This window comes from Protopterus annectens, chromosome 16.part0, assembly GCF_019279795.1.
Source record: "Protopterus annectens isolate FY-2018-M chromosome 16.part0, PAN1.0, whole genome shotgun sequence".
NCBI classification, from domain to species: Eukaryota; Metazoa; Chordata; order Ceratodontiformes; family Protopteridae; genus Protopterus; species Protopterus annectens.
In genome coordinates this window covers 174,579,581-174,607,048 of record NC_056750.1, presented here as the reverse complement: position 1 = coordinate 174,607,048, position 27,468 = coordinate 174,579,581, and the positions used below count along the sequence as shown (strand labels likewise).

General features: G+C 39.5%; 1 protein-coding gene across 4 annotated transcripts in view; it reads left to right on the top strand.

The window, feature by feature from the left end:
* Window positions 1–659: 659 nt before the first annotated feature.
* The window catches only part of ACIN1 (apoptotic chromatin condensation inducer 1), a 405,577-nt gene continuing 378,768 nt past the window's right edge, over window positions 660–27,468 (top strand). The window contains exons 1-2 of one of the 4 annotated variants that reach the window (XM_044057793.1): window positions 660–770; window positions 12,829–13,057. In XM_044057793.1, the coding sequence (XP_043913728.1) occupies window positions 727–770; window positions 12,829–13,057 (273 nt within the window). In that variant the 5' untranslated portion in view covers window positions 660–726. Of the gene's footprint in view, window positions 771–5,499; window positions 6,300–12,828; window positions 13,058–15,916; window positions 18,043–27,468 lie in introns of those variants that run through there. The other 3 variants (XM_044057795.1, XM_044057797.1, XM_044057796.1) reach the window with 3 other exon arrangements.

Genomic DNA, 27,468 nt, shown 5'->3' with positions numbered 1-27,468 from the left:
CGGGTAGAGTTCCAAAACAACAAGTCGTTATTGGTCACAGACGAGTGATCTTCAGTAACAAAACTCAGAAATATTATATAATGTTAAACATATCAACCTAGTCAAGACAAACTAATACAAAGAGGGCCATAAAAAAGTACATTTTATAATGGGAAGTACCCATCCCCACACACTACTGATTAGGTCAAACTGAATTCTACTTAAGGAAAACATTACCTATGTGTTTGCAACCCACATTCCCATGATTTGTCTGCCTATGTATATGATTTTAGATCTTGTCACAGACGTGATGAAGGCTTTATTGCTTTAGCTAGTGGAAAGCGATTTTTAGTTAAAAGTCAGTCTTTTATGTGTATGGTATGCTTTACTTAATACTTGATCTGGGAATTGTTTCTAAGTGTATAAACTATGTTAGGTTTAACACTGTAAAACCTTTATAATTATAAAAAATATTTTAATGTATTAAAATTGCATAATTTTCTTTATTTAACATATAAAAGTTAGAAAATTCTTGACAGTAAATACGCGACAGGCTTTGCTAACATGGAATACATACGTTTTAAAACTCAAACTAAGAAAGGGTAGTTATACTGAATTCAATTACACACTGAGAGGTAAGGTCAGTCATAACTCGGTGAGTACTGTGCTCCCGGAAGTGAAGGGAACTCTCAATGCAACTTCCGGGAAGCATTGTAACAAGGTGGCAGGGTAGGAATCACCGTAAGAATGTCGGACCAAGCCGTGGAAGAAGCGACTCCCGTTAATTCAGGGTTTGATGCTCGTTTCCTTCATGTGGATGTAGTGTGCATGAGTGTAGTTACTTGGGTACTAAGCTTTGTTAGTAAACAACAGTAGGTGAATGTGTATTACGATCACTGCCGCACCTTGGTAGTGAAACCTTATTCCCAACCAACGGCGCTAGTTTCAGACAAATGGCATTTCTCTATGGTTATTTAGCCATCTTGTGGTAGTAGTGAACCTCGAGTGACGAAGAACAGTGACTTTGCTCGAGTTCTAGTATTGGTTTACTATTTGAACTCTTAGTAGGTCAGATTATGCACCAAATAGGCCTTCTGTTGGTGATGCTTTTTTCGTTGTTGCTGCTTTCATGTATGTACATGTACATGTACGTACGTACAAAAATGTGGATGCCTCTATACATATATATATATATGTGTGTGTGTGTGTGTAGCATATTGTAGTCTAATACTTTTGATAGTTCTTAAGTGGCCGTATGCTTGGGGACAAACCGGGACGTTTATTGGGAATGCACTTACTTTCCTGCCCCAGCATCGTATGTGTTGAATCAGTTTGTAGTTGGATCCATTAGGTGCTCCCTTTGAAGCTGAAGGAGTATTGTGAGTTTACTTTTCTGAATAACCTCTAAGCTGCAGGTTGTATTTCTGCAGGCACTGGGGCTCGGTGGTTTTAAACTTGGTTTGTGGGTGCAAGCTTTCCCGGGAATTCCCGAGCAGCGTTATGTGCTCCTTTGTCTTTTTCATTTTGTTAAGCCGATGTAGCTAAGCTTTAGCAGCTTATTTTTGTTTGCTTAACTGCCAGATGTTCTAAGGCAAGTCTCCACAGTCTTAGTGTACAGAAAAAGAGAAGACTCGTCTTCAGTTAAGCATTGGGTGGCCTGAAATATTTGTGTATCTCAGGGATTCCCAGCAGTTGTCATTATAAAGTACCCTTAAAACTGGTACCCTTGCAGTATCCCATGTTATTGTAGTCTTTTGAATGTCAGTCTGAAAAGTGCAATACAAAAAATAATTGGGTCATTTAATGGAATGTTGGTGTGAGCTGATGCATATTCATAATACCAGAAAGCCCTGCCAGCGCTTTTTGTAGCACTTTACAACATGATGTATATAGTTACAAGCAGTGTTTCAGATTTTGTCGTTGTAAATCCAGTTGGGATATTTTAACGAAAATTCGACCTCAGTTTATTGATACACACACAAGTTTCTCTCTCTAGTAGACGTCATTGATTTATTTACCATTACCCCCACAAGGAATGCCTTGATTTATTTCATTCTGCTGTTGTCGAATTGGCTAACCTGGATGACAGTTTAATTTTTTAGTAGAAGTAGTGGACTTAATTTTGTCCAATGACTTCATTTTATTTGAAAGGGAATTTTTTTTCAGCAAACTAAAGGCTTGGCTGTGGGGGCTAATTGCACTTCCATATACATGAATCTGGTCATGTATGGTTGGGAGAAACAATGTGTGTTGAAATCAGATTATCCAAAATTTTGGCACATTTATTGCCGTTATTTGGATGACATTTTCATTCTTCAGAAGGTAACAAACATTCTGGACGAATTTGTAATATAAATGTCCTTTTTTAAATTTACCCGCACACAGGCAACAGACAAGGTGGATTTTCTCGTTTTTACTATTTATAAGAACTTTGAAAAAGGATGTTCTAGTTCTAGAATGCATAGAAAACCGTCGTTTTCTAATTATTTGGATTTTCACAGTTGTCACCCACAGTTCATAGGTGTGAACTAGGCTAATGGCCCTGGGGCCTTTACAAACCTAGCCCATAAGATTACTCTGACATCGTGCCACCCGACCTTGGTTCCCAGTGTCTCTGTCGAGTAGAGCCACTGGAATGATCCTTAGAGTGAATTTTCTATTTCCTGTCCACTCATCAAGGTTTCTCTTTAAGAAGGGCAGTGAGGTGCTGTGTTTGACATGCATTGGAAGTCTATTCCATAGCAAGGGCAGTCTCTGGATTATGAACCTGTCCCTCCAGTGTGAGGTCACTGGAGCATGTGGTGCGGAGGAATTAGGATTTCTTTAGATGTAGCATTTCTAACAGAACTGGACCAGACATGGCTTTGTATGTCAAGAAGAGAGTAGGCGATAGACAGAGAATCGTTGGAGTTTTTTTTTTGAGTCTGTCCATATAGGACAAATAAGGCCTAGGATCCTCTATGTGTGGTACTTTTGCAGCCTCTCCACTTGTTGCAGGTGTCTAGTGAGGTACGTACTAAATGGGGCTTTGACAAGATGTACCACATAAAGACATTCTGACCACAGTGGCAATGTGGTGGTCAAGAGACACTGCTGTCAACTTGTGTTCCCAGATCTCTTGTAACACCTTCTGTGTTCAGTGAACTACCATCTATGTGGTAATTCATGGGAACCATGTTTTTCCCAAAGGGGATGACAACACATTTTTTTGACATTGCACTTAAGGCCATGGTTCTGACACCAGTCGTTGGTCTCATTGAGGCCTTTCTGTAGGATGTCAACATCACTTGGGGAGTTAATAATAGCTCCCAGCTTGCAATCGTCTGAACTTTGTCAACCAGAGATCTTTTGTATTGGCCTGGACTTCAGAGAAGTAGGTACCAAACAGGAGAGGACCCAGGACCGAACCCTGTGGGACTCAACTTGTGACTGGTCGGCAGTGTGACTTGGAGTCTGCTACTTTCACACTGCGGGTTCTATCTGTGAGCCAGTTTGCAACCCCCCTAGTGATATAGGGGTTGATGCCTAGCTTAGTGAGATTTTCTATGAATCCTGAATGGGGATTGGTATCAGACGCCTTGGCCAGATCAAAGTAGGTTGCATTAACCACCTTGCCTTCGTCCACAGCTCTGCTGATTGACTCAGAGAAGTCAACCAAGTTGAGCAGGCATGATCTTCCCTTCACAAAACCGAACTGTGTGGGATCCCGAGTTTGGAGATTCCCTATATCCTTGTTTATTATGTCCATGATGATGTGTTCCATAGCTTTGTATATCAGACTCGTCAGGCTAATGGGGTGACGGTTTCCAGGGTCTGTAGTTTCTCCTCCTTTGTGGAGAGGGATGACCTGTAGCAGTGTGCCATTTGGTAGGGACAAAGCCTGAGGTGAGGCTGTGATTGAACAGAGCACACAGGTGAGGTGCCAGTTCGCTCTGTAGTTCATGTAGAACATAAGACAGGGATATTGTCAGGTCCCATGGAAGCTGTATTCTTGGCCTTGTACAGTGCTATTTTAACCTGGGCAGCAGTAATACTGGGTGCCTGGCAATCTACTGAGATTGTGATTGGTCTGTTTTGGGGGGGTGAGTTGACATTGAATCTGTCGGTCAGTATATTGGCAATATCTGTTAGCTCGGTATAGGACGTACCATTGTGCAGTAGCTCGGAGCAAATCTGGGTATAGCCATGGAGATTCTTTACATAACTATAGAAGGCCTTGTTACAATCTGCTGCAATTCTGTTTTCATAGCTAGCTTTAGATGATTTGATGAGGGATTTCAGCTTTTTGTTGAGGCTGATAAGGGAGTTTTTCCAGTCTTGGGACTTCACCTTATTCTGCATCAGTTTCTACCTTCTGTTGTCGAGTTTGTTTATGGTATTGGACCACCTGATTGGCTTCCTTTTTTGGAGGAGAGTGTCTTGGTTCTGTTGGGTATGGCGAGGTCCATGCATTTGTGTACGTGTTTGTACAGTGAACTGGTGTATGATTCGGCGGTCCTGCAACTATTCTCCATTTGCATGGGTGCCATGAAGTTAGCCACATCTGTTTTTAGGAGCCCAAAGTTAGCTTTGGAGAAGTTTTTCATTGTGGTTACCTTTGTGGGGGGGGGGGGTGGATTTCCAGGGTGATTAGTTTGTGGTCGGATCTAACCAGGGAGGAGTTAACTCTTGGTGTAGAGCAACGGTCGCCCATGTTGCTAATGACCAGGTCAAGGATGTTGCTACATCTAGTGGGGGGTAAGAACGAGCTGGTCCAGGACATGACATTTGAATTAATGAATTCCAGGAAACGTTGGCCAAGTGTATTGGTACATGAGTAGTTTTCACAGTTAATGTAGGGGTAGCTGAAGTCGCCCGGTATGAGAGTGTTGGGTAGGACCCTAATATTCTCCAATGTGCTTAGGAACACAGAGTGCGAGTCTTGGGACATTGTTGGGGACCTATAGCAGGCTGTGACCTGACTCGCTGTCTTACCCAATATTAGGTGTACCGAAAGTATCTCTGATGCGTTATGTTGGGCTACCAGTCTGGAGGTGTGTGCATCCTTTATGAGTATAGAAGCACCTTTGGAGCTTCGGTCCAAGTTCTGGGGTCGAAAGGTGTGGGATGAATTATAGCCTGGTAGTGCAGGGGTTCTTTCTGCTGCCTTGAAGCAGGTCTCTATTACAGCACAAGTGTCGATGTTCTCCATTTTAAGGAGTGATTCGAGCAAGTGCATTTTCAGATTTAGACTTCTAGCATTGAGCAGCATGACTCTCGGATTGCATTTGTTTGTAGTTGTTATGGTGGTAATTTGGTCTTTGGAACACCACCTAAAAAAGGCCATCTCTGGCAAAGCATCGAGGTCTGTTAATCCTGTCATCCCAGGCAGACAGATACTGGATCCCCTTAGAATGACACCAGAAACTTAGCCAGTTGTTGAAATCTATCATTTACTGCTTGTACTGTGGTATCATTCTGGGTAATGGTAGGATGCTGCTTAGGGCTAGATTGTGTAAAAATAACATTTTTAAGGGGCAGTTAATAAGAGTAGCAAGGATGTGCTCTGACTGCAAAATTTTCTTGCTGGAGGTAGAACACATTTTTGATATGTTTCTAGACAATAACTATCCACCGTCTTTGTTAAACAACATATAAAGACATTTGTGGTTAATAATTGGGTGATTAGTGTTAACCACAATGGATGTTCTTGTGACACAAGATCCCCAAGGTAGTTAAGTTTACAAACTTTTGTGCTGACATTTAATAATTGTTCCAATAAAACTGAGTACAATAATTAACGACTGGAATGTACTGAAGGCGAATGAAGGTATTTTCAAATATACTAGATGTGATTGTAGACAAAATGGCTAGGAATTGTAAATACCTCTTCGAAGAATCCTATATGTCTTAAAAACTAGTACCGTTCATGGTACTCCAAGATGTGGGGCATGTAAACATCTTAGAACAGTGGGTTATTTTTCACAGGTTTCACCATAAGGCATTGTTAACAGCTGTTAATTATGCCACCAAGGGGGTGGTCCGTATAGCAATTTGTCAGGGATGTCCCAAATTTTATGTTGGGAAGACAGACAATTTAGAATCTGTGAGCACATGTATGCCATTTTGAGGATTAATTTAAATAATGCCCTTTATAAGCATACCCTTGTTTGTACTACTTCTAAATTTCTGTTTGGGCTTTTAGAAGTAGTGCCTCAGAATTTGAAAGGTGACTCTTGGGAGACGGACAGAACATAGGGAACTAAGGCTAGGTGTAGTTCATGGTTTTGGACTGAACGATCAAGTCTCTGTTGCCCCAGTACTGAAGTTAAGAGCCAGAGGTGAGTAAAGATATTTGTAAATACTTTTGTTTAAATACTGACTTTAATATTCAGTTTTAAGTTACTTTATTACTGGAATACTTTTCAATTTTGTAGGCGAGAGCATTTCCATAATTAATTATTAATGTTAAATTTAATTGTTTTGTCGTTTAATGATGTATTACATGTACTGTACTTCAGTCATACAGTGGATATAAAAAGTGTACACATCCCTGTTAAAATGCCAGGTCTTTGTGATATAAAAAAAATGAGACCACAATAAATCATTTCAGAACTTTTCTCACCTTTAATGTGACCTATAACCTGCACAATTCAATTGGGGGGGGGGGTATAAAAATAAAAAATACACAGGCTGGTTGTATGTGTGCACACCCTTTTAAACTAGTTTTTTTTAACTAATAAATAGAGCTCTCTGCTGTTGCTGTGGTGTTAGTTTAATTCTGTTTTAAAATTCTGTAATTTTCCCCCCCTTCGGCTTCATTTTTTTCTGGCTTATCACAGTGCCCCCTTCCATCTCTGGGTCTGTAGTCTTATCAGCCTTTCCTAGAACCTCCTGGACTGTCTGTTCTAAGGCTGGGGCCGATGTGGAATGGAGGGTGCCCTGGGCTGGGGCTGGTGTGGAATGGGAGGGTGACGTTGACTGTTTCCACTGATTTTCATTTGATTTACCCCTTGGTTCCCCTCCTCCCCTGCATTCTCCTGTTTACATCTGAGGGCTGCTCCCTTCTATGAGCCATGCTTGCCCTGCAGGGAATACCAAGGTGAATGTCATCCTCTTGCATGGTAATTCAAAGACGTGCCTATTCATCCTGTATGGGCATGTCCATCCCTCCCAGTATCTCAGACACCTGAGCCTCTAATCCAGCCAGGGTAATCTGGGCCATAATTTCCACTTTATCCCCCTACATCACATTGTTGTGTTTTTTCACATTTCTTTAAAAAGCAGTCATCTTGAATGTCTGTAGAGCTAGTTCAGAAATTGTGTTTGTATCGAGTAACACATGGATGCTCGTTCAGAGTTTTTTTCCCCATTTTATTTTTTGCTAAGTAATAGTTTAGCACAGTGCTATTGATTTCCCACCATGTAATTCATTGGAGCCTGCCAGAAGCATAGAACCAGATTTGTAATTACTGGTAAAGATTAAATGGCTCATTCATTTCTCTCTGATAGGCTGCTTATCCTTTTGTCTAGCTGCTTGCATGAATGTTTCTCATCTTTGTGAAGGTGGCCTCTTGTCTGTACCATGAGGTGTTATATTGTGTAATTTATTTTCTTGCTTTTGATCCTGCTACCCCTTCAGAAAGACTTTAACACTCGTCCACATATATGCCTCATATTCTCCCCTCCTCTTCAGATGTGCACCGTGTGTGTTTTTGTGCCCTGTCTTTTCAAAGTAGAATACCCCTTGTGTTAGGCTCCCTGCCATTTCCCAGGACTCACCTGCAGAAGTCTAAAACAAAGTCTGACTGGCAAGTTCATATGTTATGAAAGTATCGAGCTTTTTATATATTTTCATCAATAGGAAGAAAGTGTATTACCTTTTTAAAATATAAACGCTTGTTGTGTATAATCAAAGTGCCATATGAAGAGAATATATATATATATATATATATATATATTTTTTTTTTTTTTTTTTTTTTTACTCTGCAGCCTAGCTTAATCTCAGCATGTTCTGAGGTTTGGAAATGCTGAATAATTGTGCCCTGTGCCATAGAGGGTTAAAGCCTTTGTCATGACCCAGGCGACTGGGTTTGATTAGCAGCTTGTGTACTTGATGTTGCAGTGAAGAATGAGCATGCCTATCTGGGGGTGGGGGGTGGAGTTGATTTTTATTTTGCTGCTCCCAGACTTTGTCCCCATTGCTAGACAGGGAAGAATTTAGTAGGTGACGGCTGATGCATGATCAAGTTAGAGACAGTTTCTCATAGTGGTTATGTGTGTGGTTGTATGTTTTCTAGATGTTTGTAGGCCCTGCAGTGGTATAGATGGCCACGTCATTACCCAAGAGATTGGTTAGGACAAATCCTACAAAAATAGTTTATAGCGGGGGTTCCCATGAGAGAGAGCAGAATCCCTGAAAGTTGTCTGAAGTTGAGGGAAAGTTTTCCCCAGCTTAGGGAATGAATAAACACAAGTGTGGTGGAAAGAGGCTTTGTGGTTTGCAGGGGGTTGGAGAGCACTTTTATTTATTTATTTATTTATTCATTCATTCATTCATTCATTCATTCTTTCTTTAAGTGTGGAAATAGTTTTAGCTGTATTGCATTCCAGTCTTGTGAAAATGTTTTTCAGGGCCTTGAAGGCACAGCAAGACTAGAAACCCATGTAGAGATTATTAATTTAAGTACTTGAATGGTCCTGTTACATTCCACCTCCTCCTCTTTTCATGAAGATTAATTGTAACACAGTTTTAGTTGCACTTTTATATGGATTTGTATGAATACTGTGTACCATTTTATTCCCCGTCTGATCTGCCTCTTCCTTTTTTGACTTAAACTGATCATGCCTGCAGAAATGCACATAAATTTAATCAGGTAGGTGGGGTGGTCCATAGACCATTGAACAATTGCACAATATTTTGAGTCCATAGCTTATCAGTAGTGCATAGAGTATCTCATTTGGTTAATGTACAGATGTGTAGTTTTCCCTTATGAACTTTAGCAAATACTATTAAAATATTACAGTTCAAACAAAACATTACACAGATGCTAAAAAGGTGTAAAACCTTAACAGTTCTCAGAAAAAAAATAAGCAGCTGTATAAGAGTAATTACTCTACTACTGACCTCTTTAATTCTATAACAGGTTACTTATGCAGTTTGGATTTGACTCCTTCAGGTAACTCTGCCCATTTATTGGCCTGGTTCAGAGATTGATTCTAACCTGTAGGAATAACCGTGGGTTTAGATATGCTTGTCATACTACAGTACTGCAAAGATTTTAGACTTGCTTTAAGTTTTGCTGTCTCTGGCTTACATTTTTGGCTTCCTGTTTTACATTTGCTGTGCTCCTGTAGTAGTAATTGCAGGCTGTAGTACATTCACATTTTTCATTATTTAGGCTGCCTTATTTTTTGCAGATTCTTGAGTGTGTCTGAATTGGGTAAAGAACCTTTTTCCTCAGTCTGGAATTTCAGATGAACACAGGGGGGGTGGGTTCCTTCCCCATTCTTTCTTCCAGGATAGTGCTTTGGGATAACATGCCTCATGATGGCTTTTCTTCATCAGGTCTCCAGCCAGACTCTTAACAGCTGTAAGGAATATCACATGATTCTGGGTTTCATGTGCATTTCACATGAATGTTCATTATGATAACTGCTGCAGTAGCCTAAGCTATATGGGTTATATACTGCATGAGGTATAACAGCCATCCTGTTTCCAATGGTTTGGAGCACTCTCCACATGCCCAAAATGTTGGTTCAGGCTATGCTGAAGTCAGGTTTGGATGCCAGTCTCTTCAGAGCTTTCCTTCTGGCTTTTGAGGATTGATGCAAAACTAACACTGTTGGGCAGACAAGTTCCTTTCGGGCAAGAAACCTATTTTAATTAATATGATGAAGTCTAAAACAAGGCAAGATTAAAGCGCTTATTTTAACTATTTAAAATGTGTTTTTTAACTTTTCATTATTTGGTTATTCACATTTAAAATATCTAAAATATCTGCTGTTGCATTTCTGAACCTGTTCATTATATGTTCATTGCACATTTAAAATATCTGTTCCCGGAGCCTTGCAAAGTTTGTTTTTTGACTTTCCATTTTACTTTTTGTCACACAACTTTTTCTGTAAAAGAGTAACTTTCAAGCTAGGAAAAGTGCTTTTGTTGACTGTTTTGTAACTTTTATGTAACTTTACATGAGTGAATTTCAAGACATGCAGGTAGGTGCGTGTGTGGGTGTGCCGCCTTTGAAAGTTGGTTGCCGGGCTGGCAATTCATCACCATAAAAATTCACTGCCAGTCATTAGTGGACAAGAGTTCTGCTGTGGCGACCCCTAACCGGGAAAAGCCAAAAGACAGTTGTGCATCTTTACATGGGAGCACAGTTTTTTACTTGTGCTAGATAGTTTCTCCACAGGAACAACAGTTTTAAACTGTCTTTTAATTTACTTTGTTGGCGGCTGGGGTAAGTGTTTAAAGTGCTTACTGAGGTTTTTGGAAAACATTTACTTTATTTTGCTACTGGCCTGTTTTACTGAAATGTTGCTGCTAAGCTTCCTGGGAACCAAGCACCATTTTCAGCTTGATCATAGAAAAATGTTCTGGTTCCTCTCTTGGACCTTATCCACCACGAAAAAAAATAACCTACCTTTGCCACCACAACAGGCTGGTAATTTGCCTCAGCCACAAATGACTGACTTGCTGTGGCCAAAGCTGATTCCTCAGTGTACTCCACTTTTTTCAAATCCCCCTGATGTAGACTGTATAGCCACAGTGGATTGTGGGTTAGACTGGTCCTCTCTGGATTTTGCTATCGTCTTAATGGGCAAGGGAGAGCAAACCAGTTTATAATAGTGATGCTTAAAATAAATGTCCCTGTTTTGGCGCCTTTGCCCCCCCCCCCCCCAATTTTAGACTTTGTCCAGATTTCTTATGCTATGAGCTTGGGTGGTAGGGGTATATCCCTACCCCAAACTGCAGTTGACTGGATAATAGGGGTTTTGACACACAGTAGGTATTAGTTGAGACAAAAGCGTACCACTGGAAAATCGTTTATTAACAAATGGAAACATTTCTTTAGTTGGGGCCAGCAAAAGCACCAGCATCCATTTGGGGCTAGTGTTCCACACGTACTGCAGAACCAAAGAATGATTATCCTACGACATATACTTACTCCAATGTCAAGGGTCACCTGTTGACCATTCCAGTATGTCTGCCCATGGATAGATCCCCTGCTTCTTTCACTGCATTTTTGTATCATAATGTTTTTGAAAGGGGGTTCTGTATAAGAAGCCTCCTAGAAAACCAGTTTCCTCCTTGGGATCTTCATTTTATATTGGAAAAACAAATTTGCTCTATTTGAACCAGCTTGGGCTTGGGAGTTTTAATGTGGAAAACAGTCTTGCTTATTGCACTGACCTCTGCAAGATGAGTATCAAGAGTTACAAGCTCGTGGGGTGGGGGGGGGGGGTCAACCTTGAAGCATTTTTTAATGTCTAAACTGGTATCAGAGTTTACTTTATACTAATTTATCCATTTCCCCGCCTTCTTTCCTGGACCTTAAAACGAGGGAGACAAAAATGTTTCATGCTTTGGATGTCCACAGAGAACTTGTACTATTATAATAGAACAAAATCTTCTTCTTTTTTTTTTTTTTTAATATGGTTATGACAAATTAAGGAGTTCTTGTCAGCACCACAGACTCAGACGGTCCCCCCAGCTGTTATTGAGTGACTCAATAGTAGCTGACCGTAAAGGATGCAATTTCATAAACTCTGTCTCTTTTAACAATTGTTTAGTAACTGCGAACAGCACAGGCTTATCTTGCATTGTTTATCTATACATTTGAGAATTAACCATTAAGAAACATTTTTAATGGCTAGACAATTTGCAATCATCCATGTCGCTGTTGCTTCTCCCATGTTTGCCCAAAGTGTAAATAATCAACACCCTTTACCAATTAATTCATTTTTTAGTTAATTTATTATAGATATATACACACAATGTAAATTTAGTGTGTTTATACATTTGTGTATATGATGTATATGTTTGAGTATGTAATTGAGAATTACAAAGTGTCATATTGGACTCCACTAACCATGCTGAAAAACATGTCTTTGATTTGAAAATTGAGTCGCCAGTACATGCCATTTTGTACGTGTCCTTTTGGTTTTGCACAGCCCACTTTGCTTATGTTAGGATCTTAGAATCCTGTGTTATCACTAATCAGCATTTGTAGTGAAACATGAACATTTTATCTATGAATGCTTTTTACCTTTTCTGTGAGGTTTTGTGGCCAAAGTGCTTAGTGTGCTGAAAGGAGTTAAATGGTATTGTGTGTGAATATTCATACATTTGGCAGGGAATATGTGCAGCAACTTCAGTTTATAGGGTTGCAAGAATTGGGTCTCGTATCTGACGTATACTCTTGCTATAATTTGTGCATGTTTTACTCGTTTTCTATTTGAAATTTGTATTGCTTGACCTAGTGTATTACTAAAGAAATGGTTAGGTCAGTGGGCATCCCAGATGCCTTGGAGTTTGAACATCTCAAACCTTTTTGATGGGGAGGGTGTATGGTGAGGGCAAGCTCCTATTGCAAGTTTTCGAGAACATTAGTCCCAGGTAGAGTGTCACTTAGTCTGTACCTTGTGCATGTTTTTGCAGATCCCATCCCATGTTCATATAATTTCAAAATCTGAAGTATTGCTTGTTCTAATTAATGCATCTTTTGTTCTTGGCCTGCGAGTGTAGTATATATGTAATGTGCAGCTGATAGGTGTGGCTCCTAAATATTATTGAAATGGCCAGTAACTTTCAACACAGTTGTAATTGTACTATTGTTTTTTTTTCCTTTTAACAACGTGTTGTAGTGAAGGGAAGGAGATTGCCGTGGAGACTGAGATGGAAGCAGAGGCCGAAGCTGAGGTGGAGGTTGAGGCTCAGGCTCCGGTAGAGGTTGAAGCAGAAGCTCAGGCTGAGGCTAAGACAGTGAGTGAGACAGAGGACAGCAAACCCGTGACTGAAAATGCTGAGATTCCTCTCGAATTGAATGAAGACAAGCCTGCAGAAAATAATCAATGTGAGGAGGAAAAAAAAGAGGTAAGTGTGCTCTGCCATGTGGTGAGCATGAAGCAGGTGTGATGCTCTTTAACAGAACAGTCTTCTGCCTTGTTTTTACAGTTTCATTTTGTACATTTTTTTTAGAGGCATAAGTTTTAATCTTTAAAAGCAAATGTAATTTCTTAAAGCTGATACAATACTAGATCTGAATTAATTGAATCAGTTTTCCTGGGTTCAAAGTGCATTCAGCTGTCTGGTACCAGTGATGATTTTTTTTTTTTTTTTTCTTTTAAGTATGTTGGCTCTTGGTAGGGAACAAATGATTATTAATGAATTTGGGGGGGGGGGCTCTGTTAGTTACGGGAACAAGGCAGGTTTTCCTTTAAGCTTCTCGAGATTTGTCTCCAAAATGAGTGGTCAGTAACGGGGAAAAAAGTTAGAAAGCTGGCATTTTGATTTAAAGCCTTGCTGTGAAAGAATGTTCGCATAGTGGGATAATTTTACTATGCATTTTTCCTTAATAGTTCTTTTAAGTTACATGAATCTAGGGAATTGGCTTATTTGGCCTCCTGGCAGGGTAGGTGTTCCTAGTGAAGTAGTGGCTTCTTGAGTACTGAGAGGCTAGTTTAAAGAACTGTCTACTGTCCTATTGTTATGAAGAGGAACCATTAAGGTCTAACTTATATGTTTGCACAAGTGGTTACTGAACCAGAACTTTGCTAATTTTAGTACATAGCAAAGATATTTCGTTGTCTTGAAGGAACACAGTCTTTATGGAAAGTGTCATTGGAGGGCTGTGGGACTGACTGCCAGTATTGTATCTGTTACATCTTTTTATGTTTTTGTTTCTGCACCTGCCAGCAGTCTAGTCTCACCTTGATTGTACAGTGTCCAGTCCTTTCTTCCCACCAGGTGTTCCACCCACTGACAAGGTGAGAGCTCTTTGTGGAGCATTATTTAGGCAGCTATAAGGGTTTATGCTTGTTTACTGTTTTTTTATGACCTAATCCTGCCCTGAATAAGGGAGATTTTGCAAACCATGTCACTGTGGATGGCCCACAATACCCTCTCATCTGTGAAAGCTACCACCCATCAGTGCTTGGTGAGCCTAAAGTTTGCTCTAGCACCACAGGCCACTCTTGTGTGTCACCATCAGTCTTGAGCTCTGCCCCACAATTACATCCATTCTGTCTCCCTTTCCCAGCTCCAGCTAGTGCCTGAGCTGATATTGAACTTTGGGTACCTCCACTGTAATTTAGAAATTTATCCCACTCCACCACTGGATCTAGTTTATATTTATGGCATTTTTGGCAGCTGGGTATTTTCATCCTCTCCCCCTTGCCCAAAGAGAAATGTTTCAGTACCCTGGAAAGATGCATAGAGGAAGAATCTGTCATTGGGTTACTGGTAAAATGGTCGTAAAGGTACAGTATCTGGACATTCGTGCTTGTCATGAGTCATGTAGCTCCAAATTTCAAGAGTTGGCTGATGTCCGGTATTGAAAGTTGAAATGGGCAGGTGTAGTGGATATTTGGGTGGTGTGTGAAGGATGCTTTTGATGAAAGTTTTATAGTTTTTGTGTTGTGTGTTACTTCAGTCGTGTAGGTGTCTTTGAGGGGACAGGCTAATATTTACTGTATTGGATTCCCTGTACTTGGTAGTCCAGTTTTTATTGCAGCTATCAACGAGTTTCCTGTTTTGTGTATAAGCAGGCTGTTGAATAATTTCTTTTTAGTGCAAGTTCATCCTGTTACTGTTTTTTGGGTGATGTATTGCTTCAGATTTTGGTCATATGATTAGGGAACATGCACCATACTTGTTATTGACTGGTTGCTCAGAAATGTTTTTATGGTTGTAGAGCATGACTGCTTAGGTGGTATACCATAAGGTATTTGAGATCTTGATTCTTGCTTTTTGCTGACCCCGCTGTCTCACCAATTAGCTTACTGTGCTACAATATTCAGTAAATGCACTATATTTTTAAAAAAACTTTTTTGCAGGATGGTTTTGCTTCCCTGTAAAGGTTAAAGTGGTGTGTGTGTACTTTTCATTGCATGTAATGTAATGTACCGTAGAGAGTTGATTTATCCAAACTATTTGGGACCTAGGGTAGTTTGGGTAATCAAATATGTAGTTGAACTAAATAAAAAAATTCTAAAAACTGATAATAGGTTCATAGTTACTAGGTATCTCATCCTAGGGGCATTTTACACACATGGGTGGACACACACATTCCACATTATTTTAGATTCTGTTGAAAGACAACTGCCAAAAAAGCCAATTCATTATTTGTTTTATATTACTCGAGTGCTACACAGCAAAACACAAACAGAATTTGTGAGGGAGAGAGCGCACTTGAATGCTTCATTCTGACCGACACATATACATCTGCTTTCGTTTACATTGCAGGTCTCAAAATGAACAGTAATGCACTTCTCAGCTGTTGATTTCCCCATTGACATTTTGCATTATTTTCAAGCTTTGCCTTCTAGAGTTCTCCTGATAACCAAAATATAAGTAAAAAATTTAAAAAACTGCGGGAAATGGGTGGATCTGTGCAGTGGTATTCCATTGTCCAAATATGCTAAGACTGCATTAATTTTTGCATGCTGACGTTGGGGCTGATTGGTTGCAGACGTAGAGGTTGAGATGCTTTTATTGTGTATTCTTATTAGGTTTGATCATTTGCACGTAGAACATTTTATTAATTTGATTAAACTCTGGAGAGAGAGAGCAAAATCCATCACTGGTTCCATTAAGAAAAAAATTATCAACTTTACTAATGTTTTGTAACTGAATTAAATTTATGCTGTTGGCCTTTGAACCCAGGAATTGTAGGATTTTTATTTGTTTAAAGCACTAGGTTGAAGTACTGATTTCGGACTGCTTTATTATAAGGTGCTACTTACCTCCTTGCCCGTAATCCTATGCCACGAGCAGTGTGTATGGTATGCCTCGTTAAGACACGAGGAAAAGCCCCACCTCCATCCAGTCTCTGGTTCCTTGCTGGACTGCAACTGCCTCGATCTGAGTTTGCCCAATCACAGCAGTGTTTACTGCACAAGTCTGAGGTTGTTCATGATGATTGTTCGATGAAACAGATGCCAGTGTGTGTTGTCGGACATTCAGCAGTGAAAATTGCAAATGTTTGCTGCTGCTTGCACCATGCCATAACTGCATTCCAAATTTGTCGTATCTGGCAGTTGTTGGTGCAGAAGTCATCAGCGTTGTTTTTAAGGCAATTAAAAAAAAATTAAAAAAATAAAGACTGATGTTGCTTAATCTTCAGCACCACACACAAAAAAAAAAGTCAAATCGGTATGAACTCTGTCCTTGAACAAAGAAATAGTGTCTGTTGCTGAGAGGAATCCACTGTGTTAATATTTTTATTTGCATTTTTGAGAATGAATATCCCTGGCGTGCTGACAAAGGAGGTGTGTCATGACTGCACTCCAGACAGTGTCTCATCCTGCGTGAACCGTGGTGCTAAAAATGTGATAGCATTGTCTACTGTAATGCCAGCAGTGTAGAACTGTACCTGTCGTATTCACCTTTTGCCATATGGACTCTTCATGCCACCACTTGCCCACTATGTATTAAGCAGTGGCTCTTATCTGAAGAAGTTGCTGATGTTTTACCTGAAACTGTTCCTTAAAGTCTGTCCTTGAACTGTGTAGTATGGAAATGGAATTTTGCTCGTGTGAAAATTGCTGTGCCATGATATTCTCAATGAGTTCTGATGTCATATTGCATATGTCGGTTGTGTGGACATTCCAGATGCTTGCTTGTTAAACCTTCTGTTGCCTTCATTTATACATATGCTCAGTGGCATCTTTCTCCAAACCTTCGTAAAAGGACTTGTTCATGTGTTGCATTATTTTCTGAATTTGAAAAACTGAATAAAATTGATATGTAGACATCAGGTGGAGCTGAGGAAAGAGGACCCTCCTCATCTTAGTTCTTACTGCACGTTTGGCCAGGGAAACTATCATAGCTCTGGTACATCACCCAGTACTGGTGGGGAAGAGTAGCATTGTCCCCCCTTTAAGCAGACATTTTCAACATATCCCAGGTGAACTTGCCTTCTGGGAGATTGAAATGAAAAGCAGAATTTCCCAGTTCCATTGCCAAATTTGGAACTGCAACTGTTCAAGCTGCATTTTTTTGCCTGGTGTTTGAAAACAGACTGGAGATGTTGGTCTTGTGTTCCCGATACCTTGCTTTGTTGCGATGTACTTTGAGCTTTGTATGTATTCTTCCTCCTGATTGCTGCTTGGGGAAACTGTATGTGGCAATCCACAAGCTTATTCTACACATGTATGCTCACTAGAGACGTTGCCAAATGTATTGGAGTTGTACTTCGAACTTCATATATAGCTTCATCCTAAGTGCTCCTCGTGTGAACTGTTATATGGCAGTGTCAGCACAAACCTCACACACATTACAGATTTGGCCGTGATGTATTGATCTTCGAAGTTATACTTTGAACTTTTGTATAGGTTATTCATCTTGGTTGCTGCACATAAGAACTGTATGCGATTAACTAAGCATGATTCCCCACACCCATTTACACACTTCTATTTAAAGGCTTGTTTTTATGTGAATGTGACTGTCTTCCAACTGTGCTGTTTCATGTGGCTCATCGTAGAAAGCCACATCTGAAGTCAATCAGGCCGTTCTTGGACTCCTTTCAAGTTGTTTACCCAGTTTTTGAGCTGTGTGGACATTTGTCTTTGGCGCTTCCCTATAGTAGTATCGATACTTGCTTTGGGATTTTGTTGGACTTAACGTTTTTAAAGACTGGATTTTCTTAAGAAAAAGTGTCTACCACAAAAAAAAAAAAAAAAAAAAAACTGTTCATAATCACATCAACTCTTCAGTAGTTTAAAGCACAGTCTCTACAGCAATCAGCTAGCAGTGAGGGCTCATTCTGATTGGACCAGTTGTTTCCTAGATACAGTACACACTGAAGTGCAATTGGGCGCGCTTGCCAGCAAGTGGCATTGAAGACCAGGTGTGAGAGGGTACCTGGAACGTTTGTCATTCATTTTTTTTTTTTCTTTTTTGCTTATTACTACTAAGTTTAAAAACAACCAAAAAAGTAAATAAAAGATAGCATTTGAAGTCAAATGGGCAGATAACTCTGCATTGACATACGTTAAGGATTGGCCTGGAAATTCAGCTTTAGTATCCAAAATGTTATACAGGGTTAAGTCCCTCATATATGCGCATCATTTTCATGTGATAACTTTTCCAGAAGTAACCCAGAATTAAGTTGTACTAGGATACCAAATAACCCATGTGTTAATTTTTTTATAGTAATGTATTTGTCTAGCGTATTTTCTGAGAAGTACTAGTTTTCTAGATGTATTGATTTAAGAGCACAAAAGTAAGACCGTGTCTAACAGTTCTGTGTATTTTCACATACAAATGTACATTGTCTTTCAGCTGTGTGTTAGTATTTCATATGTTCCCGTTGTCATGTAAGAGCATTTTTGCTAGCCAGGTTGCCCAGACTGCATTCTAAGTCATTGTGTAGTGTTTACATTGTGATTTCGTGTTTTTGGGCTATAACGATTTGGATGCTGCAAACCTTGTGTGACTGTGTAAAGTCTGGTATGTGGTTAATTTCTTCTCTTGGTTAAGCTACATTTTGTTGTTTGGGGGGGGGGGGTTGTTTTTAGGTCTGTTTTCTGGCATGACTTTGCATCAAGGCTTGTAGCATAAAACTGTTGGTGTTGTGTTCCCTTAAAAATATCCATTTGGCATCAGGTTTATTCATGGAAGTATACGTTGCTGTGGACATAGGTTCAGTATGTAGCTAACCATTACACTGACTCTCTGCAGCAGATACAAGTTTTGCCAGCTTCATTATGAAGCTGCCAGGCCAACTGAAATTTGAAGTGCTCTAGCTGCCATTGTCTGTCTCAGAGTATAGGTATGAAGGGGTACAGATGACAGTGCAGCAGTATAAGGTTTACATAAATACATTCTTAATACTCGTACTAGTTTTGAATGCAGATATTTTGCAAAATGTGTGATCTTGCAAATAATAGACTCTCATGCAGATAGCAGTTAGTCATAGCTTAGTACTAACCCATGAACCTAACTGCCCTTGTGAGCCATTTTAAGCCTAGCCAATTATCCCTTGTGAGACTCACCCTGTACCTTGCGTTTGTAAGGCAAACACCTTAACCATTAGGCCACCCTCCCAACCCAGTTGCAGAGGAATTTACGTGTGCTGTTCATTTTTGTAGAGAGAGGTTTATGCTTATCTCATAGATAACTAAAGATGGGTTGGTGGATTGACCAGATTCATCCATTGTAGTTGTGCGTTGGGAGAGACCATTGAGTGATCTGTGCAGAAGCAGTGTGTACAGACAAGTTTTTTTTTCCCCGGAGTGTGAGACAACATGTACGCATGTATGAAGCAGTTTGGGAATTGCTGTCTCACATTACCATTTTAAAGGTCACTTTTCTAATTTTCTTGTTTATTTTAATCGAATGCGGGTAAAAAAATGTGAATAATGTTGTCCGTACTTGCTACCCTGTCCTTTTAGCCTTTTTAAAGTGTTATCTTGAGAGCCATTTTATTTGTCTAGCTTTTCTCTTTAGCTAGCGTCTGTCCAGCTTATTGACAGTGCTGGACTGTACCATCTGTGATAACGGCAGTAGGAATTTCATGCCTTTCTTGAATCTTGAGGTCTGTAAGTAGGTTTATTCCAGATAGCATGTGCAGTTGAGATTTTCTGTTACAGACTTCGCTTTTGGGACCTTGAGAGCATTGCACTAGTCTTCCTTCCTTTGCTGTTGCTTGTACAGTTGGCATCTCTCATTGTTCAGATGGCGTAACTTAATTTACTGTGAGTCTGTGGTAGAGTGAGGCATCTGTCTGTTATGATTTTATTGCACTGGTGCAATCTGCCTGTTGTTGTGGAGGAAATGAAGCATTCCCCTCCACATTTTCATTAGTTTTACTTTGGTTTAAATCTGCCAAAGTAATGAACAGAATTTGTAAAAAAAGCATTCCCCATATCTTATGTGGCTTCCATTGTGAAACACAGAAGTCTGAATCCTGTTCTTCACCATCCTGAAGTTGCTAAACCCCCTAAGACAGGCAGGTACTTACTGTATTTTTCTTTCTAGATTTAGTTTGGCCATAGATGCCCACATCAGACTTAACTGTTATGTGGTGTGGCCCTGCAAAGGACTCTGGGCATAGAATCCCCAGAGTGCAAGGGTATTGAACTGCTTGATGCAGCAGTTACCTTGCTGAATTCATAGTTTGTAGATAATAAGTCTGGTAACCTACGAATAAGCTCAAAATCCAGGAAGCCACTGTTTCTGATGTGGCCATCATATTGTCCAAATAGTTTTCAGTTTTGTGGATTGGATTACCAGTGTACTAGGGTCTGACACTTGGCTGGATTCCAGTCCGTGCTTGTGACTTGACTAGCTTTGAGAATGTCCAGACATCCTGTACCGATTTAACCTTTTAGGGAAACCTGCTGTTTATGCTGGAAATAGATTGCATTCTGAAAGACTAAAGAAAGATGAGCCCCTCTCCACTGCTAATGTAAAGTTCCATTTTCAGTAATGGACTATCGCATGATCCCAGAAGATCCAGTAAATGAGCTAAATGACAAACTTTTTTGTACAAACATTTTATATCTATGCTCAGCCATAGTGGTGATATTCCAATCCAGGGCCACACGGCAGCCACGGTCTTCCTTAAAATACATCCTGCTCACCCCCGCTCTGTAAAAGAGGAAGTAGCTTGGTTTTACAGAGTTTCAGAAGCATCCGCAGTAAAGTATTGGATATCTATGTAAGCCTAGTCTGCTACTTCCCAGACTATCATATACAGTAGAGACTTGGCTAAAATTGGATAATTAAAAAAAAATAAAAAATCTTCACCAATAATGCCGTATCCACAGGGGGGAAAAAAGATAGGTGGCGTAGGCATAGTCTATAAAAATGTTTTAGAACTGACCCTGTGCTTCCATACCCTGCCCGAATTCAGTAACAGTTCTCATTTCATTTGGCAAACTCAATACAGCAGAGGACACCCTTTATACATAAACTTCAACACTGTTCGTCAAATATTAAGTTCTGTTAGTTAAGTAAATCATGTAGATTTAGCCTCCCTCACTACACTCAAAAGTAATGATAACCCCCATTAGACTGGGTACTCGTGCCAGTGCCAAACATGCAGGCATTTCTGGATACTTTGACAGTCTGTGATCGACTCCTAACTTTTGTATTCAAGCAAACAATACTGTTTAACCAAACAAAAAAGGAGGATATAGTTGTATGTATAAACTATCCACAATTAACCATATTTTTTTATTTTTTTTTTTTTGTTTGTTGTATCAATAGCCTTTAAAAAGTAGTGTCCAGCTGTGTAAGTTACCTATCCACATATAATTAAAAAAAATTTAAATCCGTAATCTTTCCATATGTAACTGGAGTAGGTTAAAAAAAATTTCTAATTGATGCACCTCTGTAAAGTGGCAAAGCATCAAGTTAGAGGTGGAGAAAAGTTTTCTACACCAATGTTCAAGTATTAACACTAAGGCAACCTGGACCACACCCTTTCCAGTCGCAAGTAATGCAATGAGTAATATTTAATACACACTTTATGCAAAAGTTTTTTCTTTGCTAAAAGTAAATTCATAGGTTCATAGGTTAGTACTAAGCTAACTGCCCTTGTGAGCCTTTTTAAGCTTAGCCAATTATCCCTTGTGAGACTAGAACCCTGCACCTTGTGTTTGTAAGGCAAACATCTTAACCATTAGGCCACCCTCCCAACCCCCCTATATTCCTACAGCACCAATAGCTAGTCTGATATCTTTTAAATATGTGCCGTCCTCTGCCCCCAAAAATTCCTCTCGGGCTAAAACTAGCAAACATAGCCATTGACAACATACCTACTGAATATGTTAATTGCTGCCGATGCACTAGCCTACACAACCTCTAAACTGATTAACTCCTCCATCACAGAAAGTCACATGCCCAGCTCTTTGGAAAAGGTCTTTTAGCATACCCCTGCATGAAAGAAACTCCTATAGATAGATTTATCCAGCTATAGACCCATAGCTGTAGACCCATAGCTGTATTATCCCATCTATTAAAAGTCCTGCAAAAGTTCATTCCTCTCGACTCCTTAAGCATTGCATTGATAACCTTCTCGCCAAGATGGTTTCTGCCGTATCACAGCACAACAGCAACCCTCTTTAACTTCAGTAGTAACATTAACCTAAAGAAAAGTGTAGGCAGTCTAGAATTTAGAATTGTTCCCTTTCCTAGACTATCCAGGTCATTTGACACTGTATCCTACTAGAAGCTGTTTATACAACTGTTTTTATTCCAGGCCTCACTCCTTCCTCCCTCCCTGTCCATGCCCACTTATTCTAGACAACAAGCCGTAAAATGGCAAAAGGATGTCGCCTTTCCTCCTTGTATCTTAATGTTTACCTCTTATAATCTCCATGCCACAACCAAACAAGACAGGATAGTACGGGATGCATATATTCCTGTAGTAAGCCTTCTGCACTTACAAGTTCCAACTTGACAACTGCAAAATAATTGAGCCATCGAATCATGGCTCCCAACTGCTAACTTGCTCTTAAATCCAAAGAACACCAAATGTAATGCATTTCTTGTTTAAAAAAAAAACAAACAAAAAAAAACACACCTATTGGACAAAGACCAAACTTTTCACATCTTAACCAGCAAACAAAACCACTTTATTAAATTACTAGAAGTCACAATGGATGATAACTTTTTAGTTTTGACCAACATGTCTTGAATTCATCAAGAAAACCCACCGTAAACTTCTAGTGAGCAAAGCCCTGTCTCTCTCAGAAGTAGAAAAATTCTTTGTACCTCCTTCCCTTACTCCTTTGTTTCATTGGTTCTTGCAAACTTGCCTTCTACTTGCAAGATAAAGCTTTCGTTGCATGCTTTAATAAAATGGCTGTTTACTGAAAACCTCTACAGCAAAGCATATTACTGCTTAGCCCTAAAGCAATTTAAACCAGATGAAACCACCACACTACCTATCCTCCAAACTTTTCAGTTCTTAACCTCATCCATAAACCCCCAAACTGCCCAGTTTTATGGAGTACCTACCATATACACCAACTCAGGATCTGTGTTCAAGCAAAAACATCTCTTAAGCAAACCGTTATGTAGGACTCTAATTGCATCAAAACTTTGGAATGCATTTGCACTCCAGCTAAGCATGCAGGCAAACTGAACATCTTTAAAGCAAAACTTTTAACAGTATGTACACACCTGATAACTCACACGCTCACACGCTCAACAGAAGGCTAATTTGTTTACACAAACTGAAGTATGTTGCTTGTTATAATCCTAGTATGTCAAATGTCTGGCATTCTATCGACCCATTTTCTTATCTCACACTATTTTTCTCTCTCTCCTTCACCTCTCCAGCTTTTCATTTATTCCTTTCTTAGTGTGTCCACATGTACGTGTGTGTAATTTCCAGGTCTGGAGTGGTTTCAAAATGGTAAAAGTTCAAGCTCTCTAGTATCCTTTAGACAGACAGACAATGCATATGTCAGAGATGACTGACTGTAGTCAGTGCATTGAAAGCCTTGAATCATCTCTGTTCCCTGGGTGCTCTGCAAGTAAAGACAGACAACACGGCAGTAAATGAGGTACTAGATATTATCCTCTTTGAAGACTGGGTATGATAACCTAGAAGGTAGCAGTTCAGTTAAGTCTGAGACTTTAGGCTTTGTACATTCCATCAGAGCAAAACCTTATTGCAGACACGCTCAGCTGGATCAGAGCAGACCCCCATGAATGGAAGCTTTTTTCTGGTCTCTTACGAGAATTAATCCAGCTGTGGGAGATGCCTCGTGTAGATAAGTAACTTCTCCTTAATATGTGTTCTCATGCCCGTGGATGGGAATGTTCCGTCTGTGTTTCCACTCTTAGCACTGATGACCAGAGTTCTTCCGAATGAGACTACAAACACTGCGGTGACTACCTTTTTTTTTTTTCATTTTGGTCAAGGGTAATTTCCACAAGCTTCTCCACAGAATGGATTTACTCAAGAAGGCAGGAGGCATTTGATAACCCCAGTCATTAGTAGAAAAGTCATATTTGTGGTAAGAGGGAAAGATTTTTAAGTTGCTGACAGTGCACCAGCACTGATTTCTGGAACCTTTCATCTTTTTCTCTGCCTCCTGCTGGAGAAAGAAATTGCTGTCAAATGAAAAAGTTTAATATTTACCTTCTGTGCCTGTTACAGAAATGAAGTTGGTTTGGCTCAGAGTCTTGACCCTTAAGTTACTGGTGTTGCTGATAGTTTAAAGAGAAAACTATCTTCATTATCTGAGGTTTTTCAGGACATTGTACAGGGAAATGATTGTGAGGGAGCAGCTTCTGTTTTTCTTTCCTCAGGTTTTTGATTATGACCGTTTTAGAACACCACCTTTATTAAAATGTTACTTAAGACATAAGCAGACATATATTAGTCGAAAAGAAAACAAACCATGTTAACTTTTTTCCCATTTACACATCATTACGGGACAACTTTCAGTCCATTATTACATAAATCACTCCATCATTGCTTTCTCAAACTTACTCCTGTACATTTTTCTGCATGTGATATTCCCATAAATTCCTCATTTCTACGTAATGTGCCCCTTCGCTTTTCTAAAACTCCCTTTTACTGTTAGTTTATACAATATTTGGTATTTCAAGTACAATTGTTTTAGATTTTGATTTCTAATTTTCTAGTGATGCCTTTTTTTTTTTTTTAACCTAAAGAGTTGAACTTAGTAAGGCCCTATGTCTAGGCAATTCAGATTCTATGTCCCAGTTCAAAAGAATAATTTCCTTAGTTAGATCCATTTGCTGTCCAGATGTTGCTGAGCACTGTGTAGGGAATTTTTTCTTCCTGTCATACTTAATTTTTCCTCAGGTTGACGGGAAACACTATATGAAGTGTGCTTTGGGTATAGAAATATCTATGCAAACACTAAATATTTTGGACTTAGTTGCATACTTGGGTGCATTATACATATCATCCCATTGTTCCTTTTATAAATTGCTTTTCCAGTCCCTTCCCAATCTTTTCTAACCTCCTGGGATTGATTCTTGTAGGTATCCTGTAGTATTTTGTATGCCATATTAATTGCCTAATTTTTTAACAGCTGCAACTTTAGTAGATTAAATTAAAAACTCCTACTAGGGCAGGATTTTCACTTGGGGCTTCCCTAGCCTTTTCTCTTTTGCAGATACTACCTGCAGTCCAGACTTCTTGGACTCCTCCCACTGTATTACATTTGTTCCCAATACCTTGGTTCCTTTGGCATTTTTCTCCAGTAAATTCCAGTCCCTCTTGCCTGTTTTCTGCACCCCTGCTTGCAGTTATCCCTATTGGCAAAATGTGTTTTCTCCATTCATGTGTTGGTTTAGCTCTGAGTACTTCCTGCAAATTTACAAATATTATATTCTTGTATATTATATAAAATACAAGTAGTAAAAATGTTTATAAAACTGAAGGGATTAGTAACAAGTCAGGCGTATTTTAAATTTGGGGACAACAATTAGAGTTTAAGGAATTCACCTGGGAGGGAAAGCAGGCAAGAGTAAGAGGGATACGTTTATCCTCCCAATAGATCAAGATGGTATAGAATTACCGGATTTATAGGGGTTTTAGAGCTACACAGTTAATGCTCATATACGTGACATAAGCTGAAAGGGATAATGATGAAGTAAGGGAGTACAAGAAAGTGTGGGACGTTTGGACAGAGAGAGTTGAGCAGAACCACCACCAAGAAGAATATATTTGTAAAGTTGCAGGAAGTACTCTGAGAACTAAACCAACACACGAATGGAGAAAACAGGTTTTGCCAATAGGGATAACTGCAGGCAGGGGTGCAGAAAATAGCCAAGAGGGACTGGAATTTACTGGAGAAAAATGCCAAAGGAGCCATGGTATTGGGAGCAAATGTATTACAGTGGGAGGAGTCCAAGAAGTCTGGACTGCAGGTAGTATATGCAAAGAGAAAAGGCTAGGGGAACCCCAAGTGAAAAACCTGCCCTGTTGTTTTTATAGGTGTAAGGGAGTTTTCCTTCAGTTTCATCTCACAAATCTTTAGCTGCCATACTAGAAGCCTTTTTTAAATGCTTACTCGTATCTTATGTCCCCATAGCTATGGGTATTGCTGAACTAAGTCACATGTGGGTACAGAATTTACGTCTAGCTTTTTTTATTTTCGTTAGTCAAATCTTTTCAGGGTATAAAATTGTCTCAATGTTCCACAACACAGAGATGTTTCTCTCTCTGGATTTTTCAGGTACAAAATAATATCTACAAGTAAAGTGTCTCTCTCTCTCTCTCTCTCTCTCTCTCTCTCTCTCTCTCTCTCTCTCTCTCTCTCTCTCTCTCTCTCTCTCTCTCTCTCTCTCTCTCTCTCTCTCTCTCTCTCTCTCTCTCTCTCTCTCTCTCTCTCATTTTCTGTAAATAAAGGAGAGAAAGGACACCCCTGCCTCTCTTCAACCACACCTTATCAGAGTGGAGCGCTCCCTCTTTAATTCTTGCCTCTGATCCTTCATATGTCCATCTGATTAACATTTATTGTTGCATCAGGGAATTCAGTTACTTCATTACCCTACTCGGAGAATCCCAGTGTACTCTGTTGAATGTTTACTCTGCATCAAGACCTACCATTAACCGCAGTATTTTATAACATTCTGATTCCCTTTGGACCATCATTGTTGTAGTAATGTGAAATATTTGCCTCCCCTTCACAAAACCACATTGATCTCTCTGTCTGTTTTGGCCACACATTTACCATTCCTTTACCCAGTATAGACATAAACACTTTATAATCATGGAAATGAGTCTATATAATAAGGTCTATATTAGATAAACGAACACTTAAATGTTCAAATATCTTTAAAAATTAAGTAAAACAAAAAAGAAACTAAAGGGTGTAAGCAGGGGGAAAGCTAAGATTGCGATACAGTGTAGGGAATGGGAAATTCCCCGTTTCCGCTCTGAAGTGCAATTTCTGAGTTGGTATATTTAAGTAAGGGGGTTGTGGGGGGTGCAGGGAGACTTGCCACCCTGCTAAAACCCTTTCAGTTTACCTTTTTTTTTTTTGTTTTATTACATTTTCATACACTTAAATGTTCGATCTCTAAATGTCTACCTTTAGAGATTCGAACATTTAAGCGTTCATCTATGTAATATAGACCCTATATAATAGGCTTGGTCTCACATGTTTGCCCTCTTTGGGTAATGCAGCCACCACATCTTTTTCAACCAGTCTACTTTATCCAGTCTAACCTATGTTGCTTTCCTTCCTTTTAAAATACTGTTAAACAGAATTTTCCGTTTTTCCTCCTAACTTGCATAGGAATACCATCTGTTCCTGAAGGCTTCCCTGCAGATTGATTCATCA